Here is a 15,173-nt window from a genome sequence, read left to right as displayed (position 1 = left end):
TCTGATGTGTTACACTGTTTAGAACAGAAAGGCACAATCTAGTTTGGGGATGCAGAACAGCTGCTTTTAGGAGAGACTATTACACACTTGATATCTGACATACACATTTGTCAGTCAGATTCCTTTTCTAGATAGTGTAAATTGTGACCAAAGTAGACTCTGAGATTCTTTATTAAAGATGTTCTTCTGTGTGTAGTGCTAGTCAGAATAACTGATATGTATAAATTATATTTAAAGTAGAGCCAAACAAAGTGGAATTATGTTAGGGATGAGACAGGTTCATTTTAATAAAAATAAAATGAAATATGGCTGCTAATTATAGCCAATTAATATCAGATACAGGGTAGAAGGACTTTGTCATTGATTCAATTTGAAAGGAAATCTGAGAATGGAGACTTGATGCCTCTTTGGGAAACCTCTTCCAGTGTTTGACAAATCTCACTTTGAATTTTTTTTCCTAATCTGATTTGAGTTTACCACATTGCAACTCGCACTCACTATTTCTCATCCCTCCAACGATTCTCACTGGAAGTCTCCTTTGGAAGAATAATTTGGCTCTGTCTTCCCTATACCCTGCCATTAAGAAAGAGAAAACAACAGTAAGATTTTTCATGAGTCTTTTCCTATTGACTGATCAACCCTGTTTCTCAGGCTGTCATGGGACATCATGCAAGAAGATATAATAGTGATGTAGTTTTGTGGCACACGTAACCTGACAGAGCTCCTCTGCTTAGCTTGTGAGGACTCACTGACTGCAGATACCGGTGTGGGTGCTACCTCTCTTTCCCACAAACCGATGGGCCTTGTTGGCTGTAAGATTATATTGGGCTTTTCTTTGCATTCTTCAACTTTTGTATAAAAATACTTCATGTTTCTGTCTGTAGCGACAGGAAGCAGCTAGGTAGAAAGCAACTGCAGAAGTGTTAAAGTTCTTTTATTTATATTTGACTTTCTTCAAAGGGATTGGGTGATAAGTCACTAAAATAAATGAACCTCAAATAGCGTTAATCTTAACAGCTTAACATATTTTAGGAGTTATGTCATTACATTCTTTTTAGAATTGGGTGCTGTCCTATGCTACTAATAATAAAAACTCCTATAATGAATAAAATGGATTCTATTTTAATCAGTGAAAATATTCCAGGGCACATAAACTACCCTGAAATTTAACAGGGCCAGATTCTGCCCTTGCAGTCAAGTGAAAGGATTGCATAGAAGTCAGAAGGTGGGTTTTGGCCCATAGCATTTACCTTGGCTTGTATTTTAGTTACTTTTGATAATCCAGTTTGGAGGAGATTTTAAGGGAAAATAACGTGACAGAAAAATCTTAATAAAATATATTCTGGATTCCAGAGTATATTTTAAAAAACAGAAACATTTTTCTTAGTCTTGTGCCAGTAATATCTCGTTTCTGTACATGGTAAGGAAAAGTGGTCTGTGTGGTATGGAAATGGACAAGCACAAGAAATCATCATGGCTTAAAAATAGGTTGTACATTCAGTTTATCCTTGTTGTAGAATCAGGAGTATCTGCATTCAGTGAGTATAGAACAGTGGTGCTGTTACCAGACATTTCAGTTCATTCTCCACTTTCTGTTACAAATCTGTGTTTGTTTGAAGCTTATGTACACCAAAGCTGCAGCTGAAACTTATTCAAAGTGTTGCTTATAAATGTTTGTCTGGTTTCCAGAAGCGTTTATATGATACCCTCTCCAGAAGTCTTTCAGCTTTGATGGTGTGCTTCTGCAGGCCTTTTTACCTGTAGCTTTTGGTTTCTTCTAGGGTTCTGCTTGCGTCCAGCGGCTGCTGTTGATGCTCTCCAGGCTGTGCTCTTAGCCTGCATGGTGTGGCTAGCCATGAGCCAGCCAGCTGGGCCAGCACAGGGGTCTTCCTTTCCTCCTTCAGAGCACAGAATGGATTGTGAGGGATAATTTTTATCCTTTTTTTTTTTTTTTTTTTTTTTTTTTCCTTTTACAGTGTGAGATGTTGCAGTGGATATAATATTTCTTCTTCATGGAGAACCTGTGGCACTGTTGTTAAAATTCTTAATATCTTAAAGAATCTTGAGCTGTGAGGTGACAGGGGCCACCATGCACTGGATGGTAGGGATTGACAAATTGAAACACATGAATAAAAGCCAATATTTTCTCCGACATCAGCCAATCTGATGCACTTGAACTGAGAAATTTAGAATATAGTATTTTTTTTATATTGTTTGCGATCAGAGCCACTTTTTTCTCCTTGAAACTAGAAGTGTTTGACTTCTTAAATTTCATGCTTTATTTTTAGAATTCTGAAGTGAAGAGCACTCAGTGTCCACCTGAGAATTTTTTTTTGTGTCTACAAACAGTTCTAATTTAATTTAGTGTTTGTAGTATAGCCTGTGTTTTATATCAAATGGAACTAGAGTTGTGTTAGAAGACAGAATACAGGACAGCCTGTATTCTAGCATGTTCTATCTTCTGCATACTGATTCTGTAATTGCCTGGATTAATCACGTTAATTTAGTTTGTTTTTAAGCACTGAGAAAACAAAAATCACTAAAAATGCATTGATGCTAATTTAGAGAGGGGCAGAGAAATACATATAAGTAAGCCAGTAGATTTTAGAAGTATTTGCTAAATGTGGAAGGATGGCATTATGCCTTAAAAACAGCTCTAATTTCACAGTTATTGCTGGTGACTGTGCTTTTACAGAATATATGATACTGTGAACGTAATGTTATATCTGGACTTTGGTGTCCAAAATTGCTAAATGTTCTGCGTCGTTACAGAGAATTGACTTCACTGCTCTCCCTGCATTCTGATATGGAGCCATGCTGTGGTTGTGTGCATGTGTTGGAGCTGTAAGGAATGGAGTGAATACCATGATGCTGGATCCTTCACTTCATTTAGATTTTAAATTAAGAAGATGGATTTCTGTGTGATTTTTCAGATACGCTTGTTTTCATAGGAAATTACTAAAACACAGATTTGGTACTACCAGCTCTCATTCCCCAGTAAATTTTAAATTTGTGCTCTAAAACATCAAAATGATAGCTTCTGAGAAAACAATAAATATTTTCCTTGAAAAGTGGAGAATTTTTCCAGGTTTAATTCAGGAAAATTATTGAAAAGAACATATTATGATAAATATTCCTGTATTTTGTAAAATGCCTTCCTAAATAGCTTTATTTTGCTCAATTTAAAAACATCTGAAAACATAATAATGTAAAGAAAAATGCTAGATTAAAGGTGTTGGCATTTCTACTATTTCAACATATAATGATGTACGTGTAGCAAAGACTTGGAGAATCTCCATATGAATGTCCTCAACTTAGTTGGTGTTTCATTGCATTCCCTTGCCTTCCCTACCTTCCACAATAAGAAAATGTAATTATGATTTCTAGTTTTTCTGTGATAATGCCATTATTATTTTCCAGTACATGTCTGCTTGATAATTCTGAGCAGAATGAAATAGGTGCTACGGGAGAAGAAGATTTTAATCAGTTTAAATGTACTGGAGAGATTTAAATGTGAATGTTTTGAAGTCAGAAAAATAGTCTAGTCCAACTTTTTTTCAAAGCAGATCACGTCCAATCAAAGTTTTACTGTGTTACTCAAAATGTTGTTCAGTCAAATCCCAGGGATGGGCATTCCTCAGCTGCTTTGGGCAATTTCTTCCACTGCATATGGAATTTTGTGGATTTTTCTTGTGTGATCAAGAGTTGCCTGCTCAAGCAAGGCAGATTGCTGCTCATTTTCTTGCTCAGTGGAATAAACCATACATGCGTTTGATGAGGTAATTTTTGACTGTTTTTTGGCCTATGCCCTTTTGTCCTTCAGCATCCTGTGTGAACCTGCCCACTGGTTCCTACGACAAGCTGTATTCTGCTGTCCTGTAGTCCAATTCTATCTGTATTTATCTCTTCTCTTAATTTTCTTGTTACATTTAAATGCATTGCCTCAACTGAGTCAGGGACTGCTCACAAATAAAAACTAGATTTGGTAGCCCTTATATATGTAAATTGTTTATCTGGATGTAATAACTGAGTTTGATATTAAAATATTATGTCCCTCCAGTTCTCTGTCTACTCAATAATCTTATTCTTAGGATCTTAAGTCTTCTATTTCTAGGTAGCAAGACTTTCATACAATGTATTTTATCTAATATAGCAATATCTAATTTGTTTCATCATTGAAATGATTTTCTTTCAGATAACGTATTTCAGTCTGTGGTATTACAACAAGCAGAATCAGCGCAGATGGGTAGATTTGGACAAGCCTCTGAAAAAGCAGCTGGATAAATATGCCTTGGAACCAACAGTGTATTTTGGAGTAGTGTTCTATGTGCCTACTGTTTCTCAACTTCAGCAGGAGATTACCAGGTAAGCTTTATGAATTTGTCTATAACTTTACTTTTAGCATCCTGAAATACATAGCTCATGTACAGATTGCCTGCTTTTCCCTTCCTAGACTTTATAGAAATAGAAATTGTTGTTTTAGGCAGCATTTATATAAAATATAAAAACTATGTATTTATTTTCCTTTTTAATGTTTTAAAGAATTTATAAACTAAGCAAAGAAATAATGTGTCAGCGATCTTAGGAATTTGCTCTAGCTTGCTTTGATATACTGTGGCTTTTTCCTTTCACTTTTTTTAAGGGCCTTGGTTTGGGCCCAGTTATTTTTGATTCTTTTTTGTAAGGATATTATCTGGTGTAATGTGACATAGTGCTTTTTTGTAATAGGATCCAGGAAAAGTCTAAACAACATTTATGAAATCTCACTGAATTTTAACAGTTCAGAGAAGGAAGACAACTGTCTTTTAACTTCTGATTATCAAAAAGTTTCCATGACTTTTTTTTATTTCTGAATTGCAGCACGTGCTTCACTGTTTTCAGTGTTAAAGCTTTACTTCACAACAGTTAATGTACAATATGAGGAAGTCAGTATTTTTTTTTAAATTGGTCTCAAAGAAAACAAATGTGCTTCTTGGCTAAGGTAGGGTGTGATATGGATGACTGAATGGGGTCAGAAGAATTCAAGAAAGTAGTGGTTTGGACTGTGGACCACAGTCCACAGTTACAGCTTAAAGGGTTTGCATGTTCAAGAGATAATCCAGGAAAAGATCAGTTTAATGGAAAAAAAAAACAAACTGAGAACAGACTATATTTGGGAATTGTGCAGAAATGAAAGTAACTGTCATGATTGAAGGGATATGCATATTGGATTTACTGGAAGGGAATGCAGTAATGCTGCAGCAGCATAGTGGACAGAGTGCTGCTGGACGGTTTACTAGTGGAGATAGCAGCAATACTAAGGAGGAAGAACAAACAAATCATGAGGCTATGGTTGTGGATGGAAACTGTGAAAATTCTGTGCCTTTCAAGGGGATCAGGATTTGATTCTGAGGTAGATAAATGAAAGTTGAAGGAAGAGTTGGTAAGGACCATATAGGGGATCTGAATGATGAGAGTGTCCTCCCCACATGCTAGTGAATGGAGGGAGGACGTGCAGTCTCTTGAGCATACGGAGCCCATTCTAGCTGTTCCTTTTATTTTTTTCTTTTTCCTTCACATAGGTATCAGTATTATTTGCAATTAAAGAAAGATATCTTGGAGGGCAACATTCCTTGCACATTAGAACAAGCAATACATTTGGCTGGTCTGGCTGTTCAAGGTAAGTAAAGCAATTGCGCTAATGTTGCATTGGAAGTTTGTTGATATATTTTCCGTTGCATGCTTTCTGTTTATTGCTTATCGACCCCTCTTCTTGCTATAAGAGATCTGCAAGAGGTAGTTGCTTTCCTGTGTAAATTTTATTTCTATGAAGCACATTTTTGTTTTCAGTTGATAACCCTACAAATGCAGTGAAGGTTCAGTTCAGTTCAGTAGGTTATGAAAGGTGAAAGGCTTGCTCCTTAGAACTTCATCAGCCACTGTATTGGTAGGGAAGGGAAAAGAGGGGGAGAGAGGGAAATGGACAGACAATGAGATCTAAATACTGAATACTGAATACCAGTACTTACTGGTATTTCAGAGCAGTCCTCTGAGGTGTACCTAGGTACCTAGACACTTGAATTCCTTTGGAGTACTCAGAAGCAAGTTGTATGCTTGTGTCAGCAGAGCTTTCATCTGTTTCTCTTACTGAAAACTCTTTATTCTGACATCGTCACATGAGAAAGGGACGTACTTTAATAAGCAGATGTGAATGTACAGCAGTACTAGGATATCTGGGAGAAGAGGTGGAGATACAAACACCAAAGTTAGGAATTTTTAACAGTCTGTGTACTATGTTAAAATCTTTCCTGAAAACGCATTTTTGAGGTGCATATGTGAAAATACTTACTTTGTTTTTCCTAATTAGTGTTTTCCTAATTAATGTGACCATGTCTGGTGTTCCCTGCTAACATGTTTGTTTGATGTGAAATCTCTCAAGTCAATAGTTTTTTAATGTAGTAGCTTTGTTTATTGTGTCTATGTAAGGCTTCTCTGTGGATGTCACTCCAGTACATCTAACAGCAGTTGTAAAGCTGCATATCACTATCAGTGCGTACAGCCACAAGATTTTTTTTCTTTTTTTGTCTAATTTTTTTAAATTGTGTAATGACTACAACACATTAAAGATTATGATCATGTTTTTCTGAGAATATAGTATCAGTGGTGTAGATGAATAATGTTAGTGTTTATGTAACAGTGTATCTGTTTAATCTAAGCCAGGATTTAATGGTCTTCAGCTGGCCAAATCTTGCTTTGTTATTTTAATATCTTTAGACAGTATAAAAGTTTCTCTGCTCTATAAGTTGTTTATAGATATCTTTCAATGTAATCTTCTTCCCAGATGGAAAATATTTATCCTTGTAGCTTTCACATTCTTCTCTCAGTCTTTTATGTGAGAACTACATGTGTTGATAACATGATGAAAAAAATAACATAGAAAAAGTGCAGGTTCTAAATTAATGCACTCCAATGACTGAAGTAGCTTATAGAAGGTAGGTCAGTTAATTTTAGCTAGTGAGCTAACAGAAGCAGTTGTTTGCTGTTTTGAGTGCACTGAATTCAAGAACGATTTGTGTTTGAAATACTTACAATAGGCTGCTTGTAAGCACTGCTTTATCTCAAGTACTTGGTTGGTCTAGTGTGTCACAGGCTCTTCCCTTTAATCATGAATAACTTGCAGAGTAATTGCTAATGCATAATAAATACTTGATTCCTAAATGTCTCTGCAGTTATACTATTATAGGTTAGAATCTGTGTAATGTAAATAAGATGCGGAGATTATGTTTCTGTGGTTTGGAGAGGCTGTTCTGGGCAGGCTGATGTTTCTTAGAACAGTTTACCTTGTGAGATTATACATACATTTCTGATTTAGGCTGTTTTATTTCTTTGAACTGTTGGCTACTTCTTTCCTAGAAAGAAAAAAGACACAGATTCTTCTTGATGCTTTTTGGTGTGACATAAAATCAGTTTTTATTAAGTTCTGTCGGAGCATATCTTTGAATCAGGGAAATTAAGGCATCTGATTTCCACTTTCTTGATGTCTTCATGCAGCGAGTTGTGAACAGAAGCTGGAAGCTGCAGAATCCAAGGTGCTCTGGCTGCTCGGAATCCAGCAGTGAGAACAGTCTGTCAGCTCAATGCTGACAGTGTGGTTGTGTGCAAGTACATATCAGAGAGGAGGAAGTAAAGACAAAGCCACACTCTTTTCAGTGGGACTCAGGGACAGAATAAAAGGCAATGGGCACAAGTTGGGATATGAGGAATCTTATAAATTTTTTGTTGTGAGAAAGGTGAAACACCGGAACAGATTGCACAGAAATCTGTATTCAGAACACGACTGGGGGAGGCCCTGAGACAATCTGCTGTAGCTGATCTGCTAGGGCGGGAGAGAACACTAGTCTCCAGAGGTGCCTTCTGTCCTCCACTGTGATTAAAAACTGCACAAATAAAAGCCTGAGGAACTTGGAGCAGAGTTCTGCTTGTTTTATCATTTCTTCTCCCCTTCTATCCACAAACAATCTGACCAATTTTTCTGAAGATAAGAACACGGAATCTGTTTTTATTTTTCTCTTCATAAACATTACTGGTTAATGCGTTGTTTTAGATCATAGTTCAGTAATATGAAGATTTGCTATTTGAAGATCCTTCTGCAATTGATGGGGTATCAAATAATTTTGTTATAAATGTTTGAATGCAACTTTTATTTTTTAGCTGATTTTGGAGACTACGATCAGTATGAATCTCAGGATTTTCTACAAAGATTTGCTTTGTTTCCTGTGGTAAGTAATTTCTTTAAGTTCTTTTTTTGTGTTACTGATCACAAGCAAACTGTGTTGTAAGTAGCTCTTCAGTGTGCTGAAGCCAAATGTGAGACTGATAAATCATGATCTTTAGTAATGATTTATATTTATCCAGCTTGCTGCTCCCAAGATTGTCAAATTCAGTAAAGATTTTCTGAGAATGTGGTGAGATATTACACAGAAGCAAAGATATTGCAAGATCTTTTCAGTTATATTGTATTTAAAAGGTTATGAGGGTAGAGACAAGAAAGCCAGTAAAACACTTCAAAACTGTTTGTACTTTTTGGCTTTGTTATACAGAGTCTAAGCTTCAAAATTAGTGTGGAGGGTTGATTTCTCTGTGTAAAGACATTACAGCCACTTTATTTCATAGAGTGTTTTGTAGCTCATTTTATAAATGCTATCTTACCTGAAGGGTTGGCTACAGGAAGAAAAAATATTGGAAGAAGCGACACAGAAAGTTGCCTTACTACATCAGAAATACAGGTAACATTTCTAAAGCTCTTTATTGCACAATTTTGATGTGACTACTTCAGTAGCTCAGGGAGTTGAGAATCTCAGAATGAAGTTGAACTAATTTAGTCTCATTTAAATGAGTTTTTTCACTGATATGACTGTGTCTTGTTGTTGTTTGATTTTATTTTTTTTTTCTAAACGAAAACTGAACTAATGACTTAAAGTAAACAAGAGGATTTTTCTAGAAGATTAATATGGTGCAGCAGTAAATAGTGTGACTTCACCTGATAAAGAATCTGAAACTTGTTTACAACATGAAGTTGTGGCCTCAGAAAGATGTCTCTGAATAAACAATGCTGGCAAATTCTGCAGGCAGTTGAAATGTAAAGATGGTCATTGGGCCAGAATGCTTGTGATCTAAGGCTGCTAAATGTGATGGTTCAAGACAAAGGAAAGTTACTTTCTCTGTTGTCAAATTAGCAAGATGTGTTTATGACTATGATAATAATATTAATGTGGGTTGGCTTTTTTTTTTTTTATTACTTTAAAGCAAAGGTTTGAAAATTTCAAATTGATTTAGCTTTGAAATGTTTTCATAACAAAATGGAAGGCATAAGGTCTAGCGAGAAAGGCTGATTTGCATGACATTAGGACAAAGAGAAAGAATAAAGAAAACTATGATTGAGAAGGTATTAAGAGGCATAAGAATGAACGTGACAAAATTGTTCAGGTAGAGATAATGCCTTCTGTGAGAACAACTGAAGTATTTAGGGAAACACATGATTTTAAGCCCTGTAATGCCAGTGCAAATTAGTGAAAAAAGTGTTTTTGACAGCAGGTTTCATTAAAAAAAAGCATACTACCTTAACTACAAATTTTATCATGCTGAAGTTTTCAAACCATTACAATTAAAACTCTGTTAAGATTTAGAAAATAACTCTCTCAACAAATTTGATGTAGTTCCTTGTATACTGCATATGTATATCTGTATACTGCAGTAGGAGAAATTCAGGTCATTAACATGTGTGCTGGAATACTTCTTATGATAAAGTGAGAAAATAAGGTGACAGTGATGGATTGAAGAGGGATGTAATGATTTTGTGCCATCAGCAGAGACAGTAATTTTAACTGGTCTTTGCTGACATTTCCGGTAGAGATGACTAAGACAAAGAAGTAACCAGAATCACAGCATAAAGGCAGGAGGCAGGTTTTCAGATGTTGGTACAGATTGGAACAGTATGTTTTGATGGGTGCCTGATAGTCTTGGTGGTGTTCTTGTAGATTTAACGGTGTCATTCAGAGTAAAACATATATTTTTTATATTGTTGACTGTATTAGCTGATCACTGTTTTCTTTTATAGAGGCCTTACTCCTCCTGATGCAGAAATGTTATATATGCAAGAAGTGGAGAGAATGGAGGGCTATGGTGAAGAGACCTATCCTGCAAAGGTAAACGGGGCTTTAATTTTTGTCTCAGTTGCTTTTCTTCCCTATGTAAAAATAGCTGCTTCCTGTTAAAAATAAAGGCAAATAAACATTACTATCCTCAAAGCAAAACACATACTACTCCTCCTCTCTCCTCAGAATTCTGAAACTGTTTGTTACTCATACAACTTTGCTTTCCAAGTGTTTTTCTGTATATGCATGATTTTTTGCAACTTTTTCCAGGACAGCCAAGGGAGCGACATATTCATTGGAGCATGTCTTGATGGTATCTTTGTGAAACACAAAAATAGCCGGCCTCCTGTTGTATTTAGGTTAGTATTGTTCTGTGTTGAAATATCTTTATAATATCCTACACATAATATTTTGTGTATGTACCTCACTAGCATGAAAGACTCTTAGATATGATGTGTGCTTATTCGTTTCATAAACTTGAGCATTATCTTCTAGTCCTTATGCTAAATAAATAGTGAATTTTGAGGGAGTCATAGAATGGCTTATGTTGGGAAGGACCTTAAAGACTGCCCAGTTCCAACCTCCTGCGATGACTTGGTTGCCTCCCACCAGCTCAGGCTGCCCAGGGCCACCTCCAACTTGGCCATGTACATCTCTAGGAATGGGGCACCCACAGTGTCTCTGAATAACTTGTTCGAATACATCACCACCTTCTGAGTAAATAATTTTCTCCTAAAACCTGAACTAAGTCTCCCCTTCTAGTTTAGAACAATTCCTCTTGGTCTTATCACCATCAAACCATGTAAAAAGTTGGTCTCCCTGCTGTTATCTCTTTAAATACTGAAAGGCTGAAGTGAGGTTGTTGGCTATACAATTAATCCCTTTAAGCTGAATTAATTTTAAGAGATGAACATGTAATATACATTTAATTGTGAAACATTTCTTGAGTCAAAAAGGAACATCTGTGCACAGAACATATAATGTCCTAAGATACGCACGTAAGTTTACTTAGCAATATTCACATGTACAACTATCCAATAATCTCTCATATTTTTATATAAAATATATAAGAGTTGAATGGTAAATTTTGCATCAGTGTTTGGAGTTCATACATTTTTTTTTAGTTAGACTGTTACTTAATGTTTTGCTAGTGTTACTTAATGTTTTGCTAGTTAAATTGTAGACATGGTCTCTGTAATTAAGTTGTATTTTCTGTGGTTTGAAAAACATAACTCACCGGTCATGTTCTGTTCCTTTTGTCTATAGGTGGCATGACATTGCCAACATGTCCCACAACAAATCCTTTTTTGCATTAGAACTTGCAAACAAAGAAGAGACAATCCAATTCCAAACGGTGAGTGGATCTTTTTATTTTTACTTTTTTCACTTTTTAAAATGAGTTAATAGCAATTTAGTCTTTCAGTGACTTCTATGAGGGTAAGTGATGAATATGCGTATTTTGACTAATGAGCAAATTTTGGTTTTGTTTTTTGGCAGGAAGATATGGAAACAGCAAAATATGTGTGGAGGATGTGTGTGGCTAGACACAAATTTTACAGACTAAATAAATGCAGCTTGTAAGTAGAATACTTTAGCAGAATATTTGGTGCCCTTGAAGTTCCCCTGGAAAAGCAAAATTTATTATAACTTCTGTAATTTCTGTAGTGTCATTTTTAGATTATACTTTATATGGCTCATATTTTTTTTCCCTAATCATCTTTGAGATCACCAGTTTCTCAAACTTGCACTTTAGTATGATTTACAATGAAGGACAATATTAAGTACTGAAAATCTTACTAAAAGTAGTAATGCTTGACCCCTGGTGCTGGATCTCAGTGCTGTGACAGACTAGTTTCTTTGGAGGCTATTATTGCTAGAATGTTTGTTGGAAGCACTGGGATTGGGTTTGGCCTGTGATTGGGTGAACTGCCCTGAAAGGACACTCTGAAGGCCTTTAAAAGGGCGGGAAGTGAATGTGAAGCACTCCTGAAATGTGCTGGATTGACAGCTGAGAGGTATGTGGTCCTTTGGATATTCATGGAATCTGTATAGCTCAAGTAGCACCAGTATGAAGTAAATTTAATACATTTCATCAAATTAAATTTAAATGGGCTGGTCTCCAACTTGTAAATCAAGGGTTGGAATTTGAGCTAATCATTTCCACTGGTACAGATTTCTTTTAGTTAAGTTACTTCAGACAGAAATAGAGAAATAGACCTAGTAAATAACCCACAGAAAGCTATCTACGGAGGTGTTGATTTAAAATTCCCTACAGTTAACAGAATATTTTGTACTACAGATGGCATGGTTAATTCCAATTCTTCTTTTTAGAAGAGTAAGATTAATTTCCAATAAAATAGCTCTCATATCTCTAAGCTTGTAAGGCTGGCTGCCATTTGAGAGAGTTGAAAAGTGTTAGTAGCAGTGGTGCATTTCTGGAAATTGTGAATTGCATTTTGAATAATATAGTTCTGTATTGAATGTCAGTCTCTAGGATTACTTACTTTTGACCCTTTCACAATATGGTTTTATAAATAGGAAAAGTCATAAAAAACACTGTAATTATCTCCATACTGTGACTCCCTGTCATCTGGTGCTGCTGCTGAAAACTCTTATGCATGCCTGTATTAAGTTCAGACTGCTTTTCTTTATCTGCATGTACCTTGTATTTAGAGATTCCCTGGACTCTCCACCTGAGGAGGGCTCTCAGAAATCTTCACTCATTCTTTCCCTTCCACGCTTTCCAATCCTTTCTCGTCCTTCACTTCCCAAAGGGTGAGCTGAAAAATCATTTTTCTTTCTAATATCTGGCATCTGTATTACTCTGCCTTTTTTTTTTAACCTCTGTCTTGCAGCGGGAGTACTGGTGCAGTGTAGGGTGGGGAAAAAGGAGCTTAAGGTTTTTTAAGAGTCCAACATGGAGGCAGTCCAATAAATTATGAAAAGTTATTATTGTTAGCTAAAATGTTAAAGCATATAAATTCTCATGCAGTGTAGTCATACTTCCTGGTTTCTCTAACACTGCAAATGTCAAGGACCCTTTTAAGCAATGTTATATATGGTTTTGCAGAAGAAGTTACTTACAGTGAGATTTTCTGTGGGGTTTGGAACTAGATTTGGAACTAGTTCCCTTTTACCCTTCTGCTCAGCTTCAGGGCCATTTTCTTTTTATGCTTTGTATAAAAGAAGTGCAAAGAAGTAACTGAGGCATTTTGATCTTGTGATTTTGCTCATAGCAGTGATGGTTTATGCACAGAGCTCTTTCATTGTGAGACTGTTGGAAGGACTGCTTAACAATGCTGCAAAAAGTGCAGAGTGATTTTAGCTGACCTCTAAGTTTTGAAATAAATCTTGGTGTTGTAAGAATCTTCTCTCACCATAAGATTTCTTCTGTAGACAAACACAGCCCATTACAGTGAATCCTGTTAGAAGGCGGTCTTCTTCCAGGATGTCTATGGTAAGGAGAGAAAATAGTTTTATACAAGGGCTGCTCTGAAAGTAATGCCTCCTATTTTATCACATTGGCCCGCAGTGTCAGCAGTGAATGTTGGTGGTATGGCAGTACGGGTTGAATCCTCCCACCAGTATTCCATTATGTTTTGTTGCTGAGTGGCAGATAGCAGCAGAGGGGAAGTCTGACGGAGTGGTGTACGATGTGGAAGTGTACATGAAATAAAGGTGTGGAATTCCTCCATGTGGAAAAATTTGTGCCCATTGACATTTATTGACTTTTGCTGAACACTGGTGGATACCAGACGGTGGATGTGAGCACAGTGAGATTGTAGGTGGTGCGTTCCTGCAGTGGCAGCAGCAGTAATGTTTCACCTCTGCTGGTGCAGATTTTTCTAAGCACAGCATGCAGGCTCTTGCTCATCACTGGTGTAAATGCATAACAAATGGTGGTGACTATGTTGAAAAATAGTATTTTTCAGCTTAGAACTTGCTCTATCAAATAGCATTCTTGTGCGATTTGTATCTGTTTTAGTTTCCACTGAAATAAATAAGGAGGCATTGCTTTTGGAACAACCTACATGTTTGCACTTATAAAGATTTAAGTTTACTATGAAACAGATGTTAATTTCCTTCTGAGAAGTAAAATAAGCAGTGAGAAAGATGAAGCTATTATGTGATAACTGTTTGTGACTTGTTGAAAGGCTGTTACGTAACTTCTGATTAATGGAATTAAAGTGATAGCAGTGAAAAAAAATTTAAAACATTTCCAGTTTGCTTACTCAATCTTAGAGACTATCCTGCATGTCAGATGGCAACATATAGTCTGTGGTTATTTTTTTAATATATAATTCTTTTATGATCTTTCCTAAAGAGAAACTTAATTGCAGATTTAGAGAAATGGTTTAAGAGTCTCTGTGTGTGTAATTGTCAAGGACTGTGTACGTAAATAATGAGATCTTTAACTAATGATAAAATTCTTACTTAGCCCAAGCCTCAAGCTTATATGATGCCTCCACCACCTCAGCTGCATTACAATGGTCATTATACTGAACCATATGCATCTTCCCAAGGTGAGTTGTAGCAGATTTGGAAAGTTCCAATGCTTAAATAATTTTAAACAGGGTAGAAAACAGCAAATCTTGTGATTTTTATGAAGTCTTTTTATTTTATGAAGTTTAAGGCCACAATACATAACTTTGAAGGTAAAAGCTATAATTGTGTTTATAGCTACTTAGCTAGAGCTAAACATGAAACAGGCTGGTAAAGCAACAGTCACCAATGTGTTTGCTGCTACTCTACATGTATGCTGATGTGAAAAGTGAGATAAGGGAAGAGGTAGTTATGGTAGACAGATATAGCAACTACTGATTATGATTCCTTGTGTGAATCTGACTGTGTCTTCTGGTTTATGGAACAAGCTGGCGTGTTATGGCATTCAGAGATTCTTGTCAACATCAATGTTACTAACTGCAAAGACTAACTAGGTCCCCCAGAAAATTAAAAAAAAAAAAAAAAAAAAAAATGGGAAGGAAAGAACAATAATTGTCTTTCTGCATCCCCTTTTTAAGCAGTTTCTCTCAGATTTTG

At 36.1% G+C, this 15,173-nt stretch overlaps 1 protein-coding gene across 6 annotated transcripts in view; it reads left to right on the top strand.

Moving 5' to 3' along the window:
- PTPN21 (protein tyrosine phosphatase non-receptor type 21) overlaps window positions 1–15,173 on the top strand; it is a 53,383-nt gene that overhangs the window by 9,005 nt on the left and 29,205 nt on the right. For 5 of the 6 annotated variants that reach the window (XM_052692792.1, XM_052692790.1, XM_052692789.1 and 2 more), the window contains exons 3-13: window positions 4,196–4,365; window positions 5,562–5,659; window positions 8,191–8,258; window positions 8,695–8,765; window positions 10,097–10,184; window positions 10,404–10,492; window positions 11,400–11,487; window positions 11,631–11,710; window positions 12,807–12,908; window positions 13,530–13,590; window positions 14,572–14,656. In XM_052692792.1, coding sequence (XP_052548752.1) covers window positions 4,196–4,365; window positions 5,562–5,659; window positions 8,191–8,258; window positions 8,695–8,765; window positions 10,097–10,184; window positions 10,404–10,492; window positions 11,400–11,487; window positions 11,631–11,710; window positions 12,807–12,908; window positions 13,530–13,590; window positions 14,572–14,656 — 1,000 coding nt within the window. The remainder of the gene's footprint in view (window positions 1–4,195; window positions 4,366–5,561; window positions 5,660–8,190; window positions 8,259–8,694; window positions 8,766–10,096; window positions 10,185–10,403; window positions 10,493–11,399; window positions 11,488–11,630; window positions 11,711–12,806; window positions 12,909–13,529; window positions 13,591–14,571; window positions 14,657–15,173) is intronic. The other variant, XM_052692795.1, reaches the window with a different exon arrangement.

This window comes from Tympanuchus pallidicinctus, unplaced genomic scaffold, assembly GCF_026119805.1.
Source record: "Tympanuchus pallidicinctus isolate F22 unplaced genomic scaffold, pur_lepc_1.0 scaffold3, whole genome shotgun sequence".
Classification (NCBI taxonomy): domain Eukaryota; kingdom Metazoa; phylum Chordata; class Aves; order Galliformes; family Phasianidae; genus Tympanuchus; species Tympanuchus pallidicinctus.
Note: the sequence above shows the minus strand (reverse complement) of the source record. Positions and strands in the feature narration are given on the sequence as shown.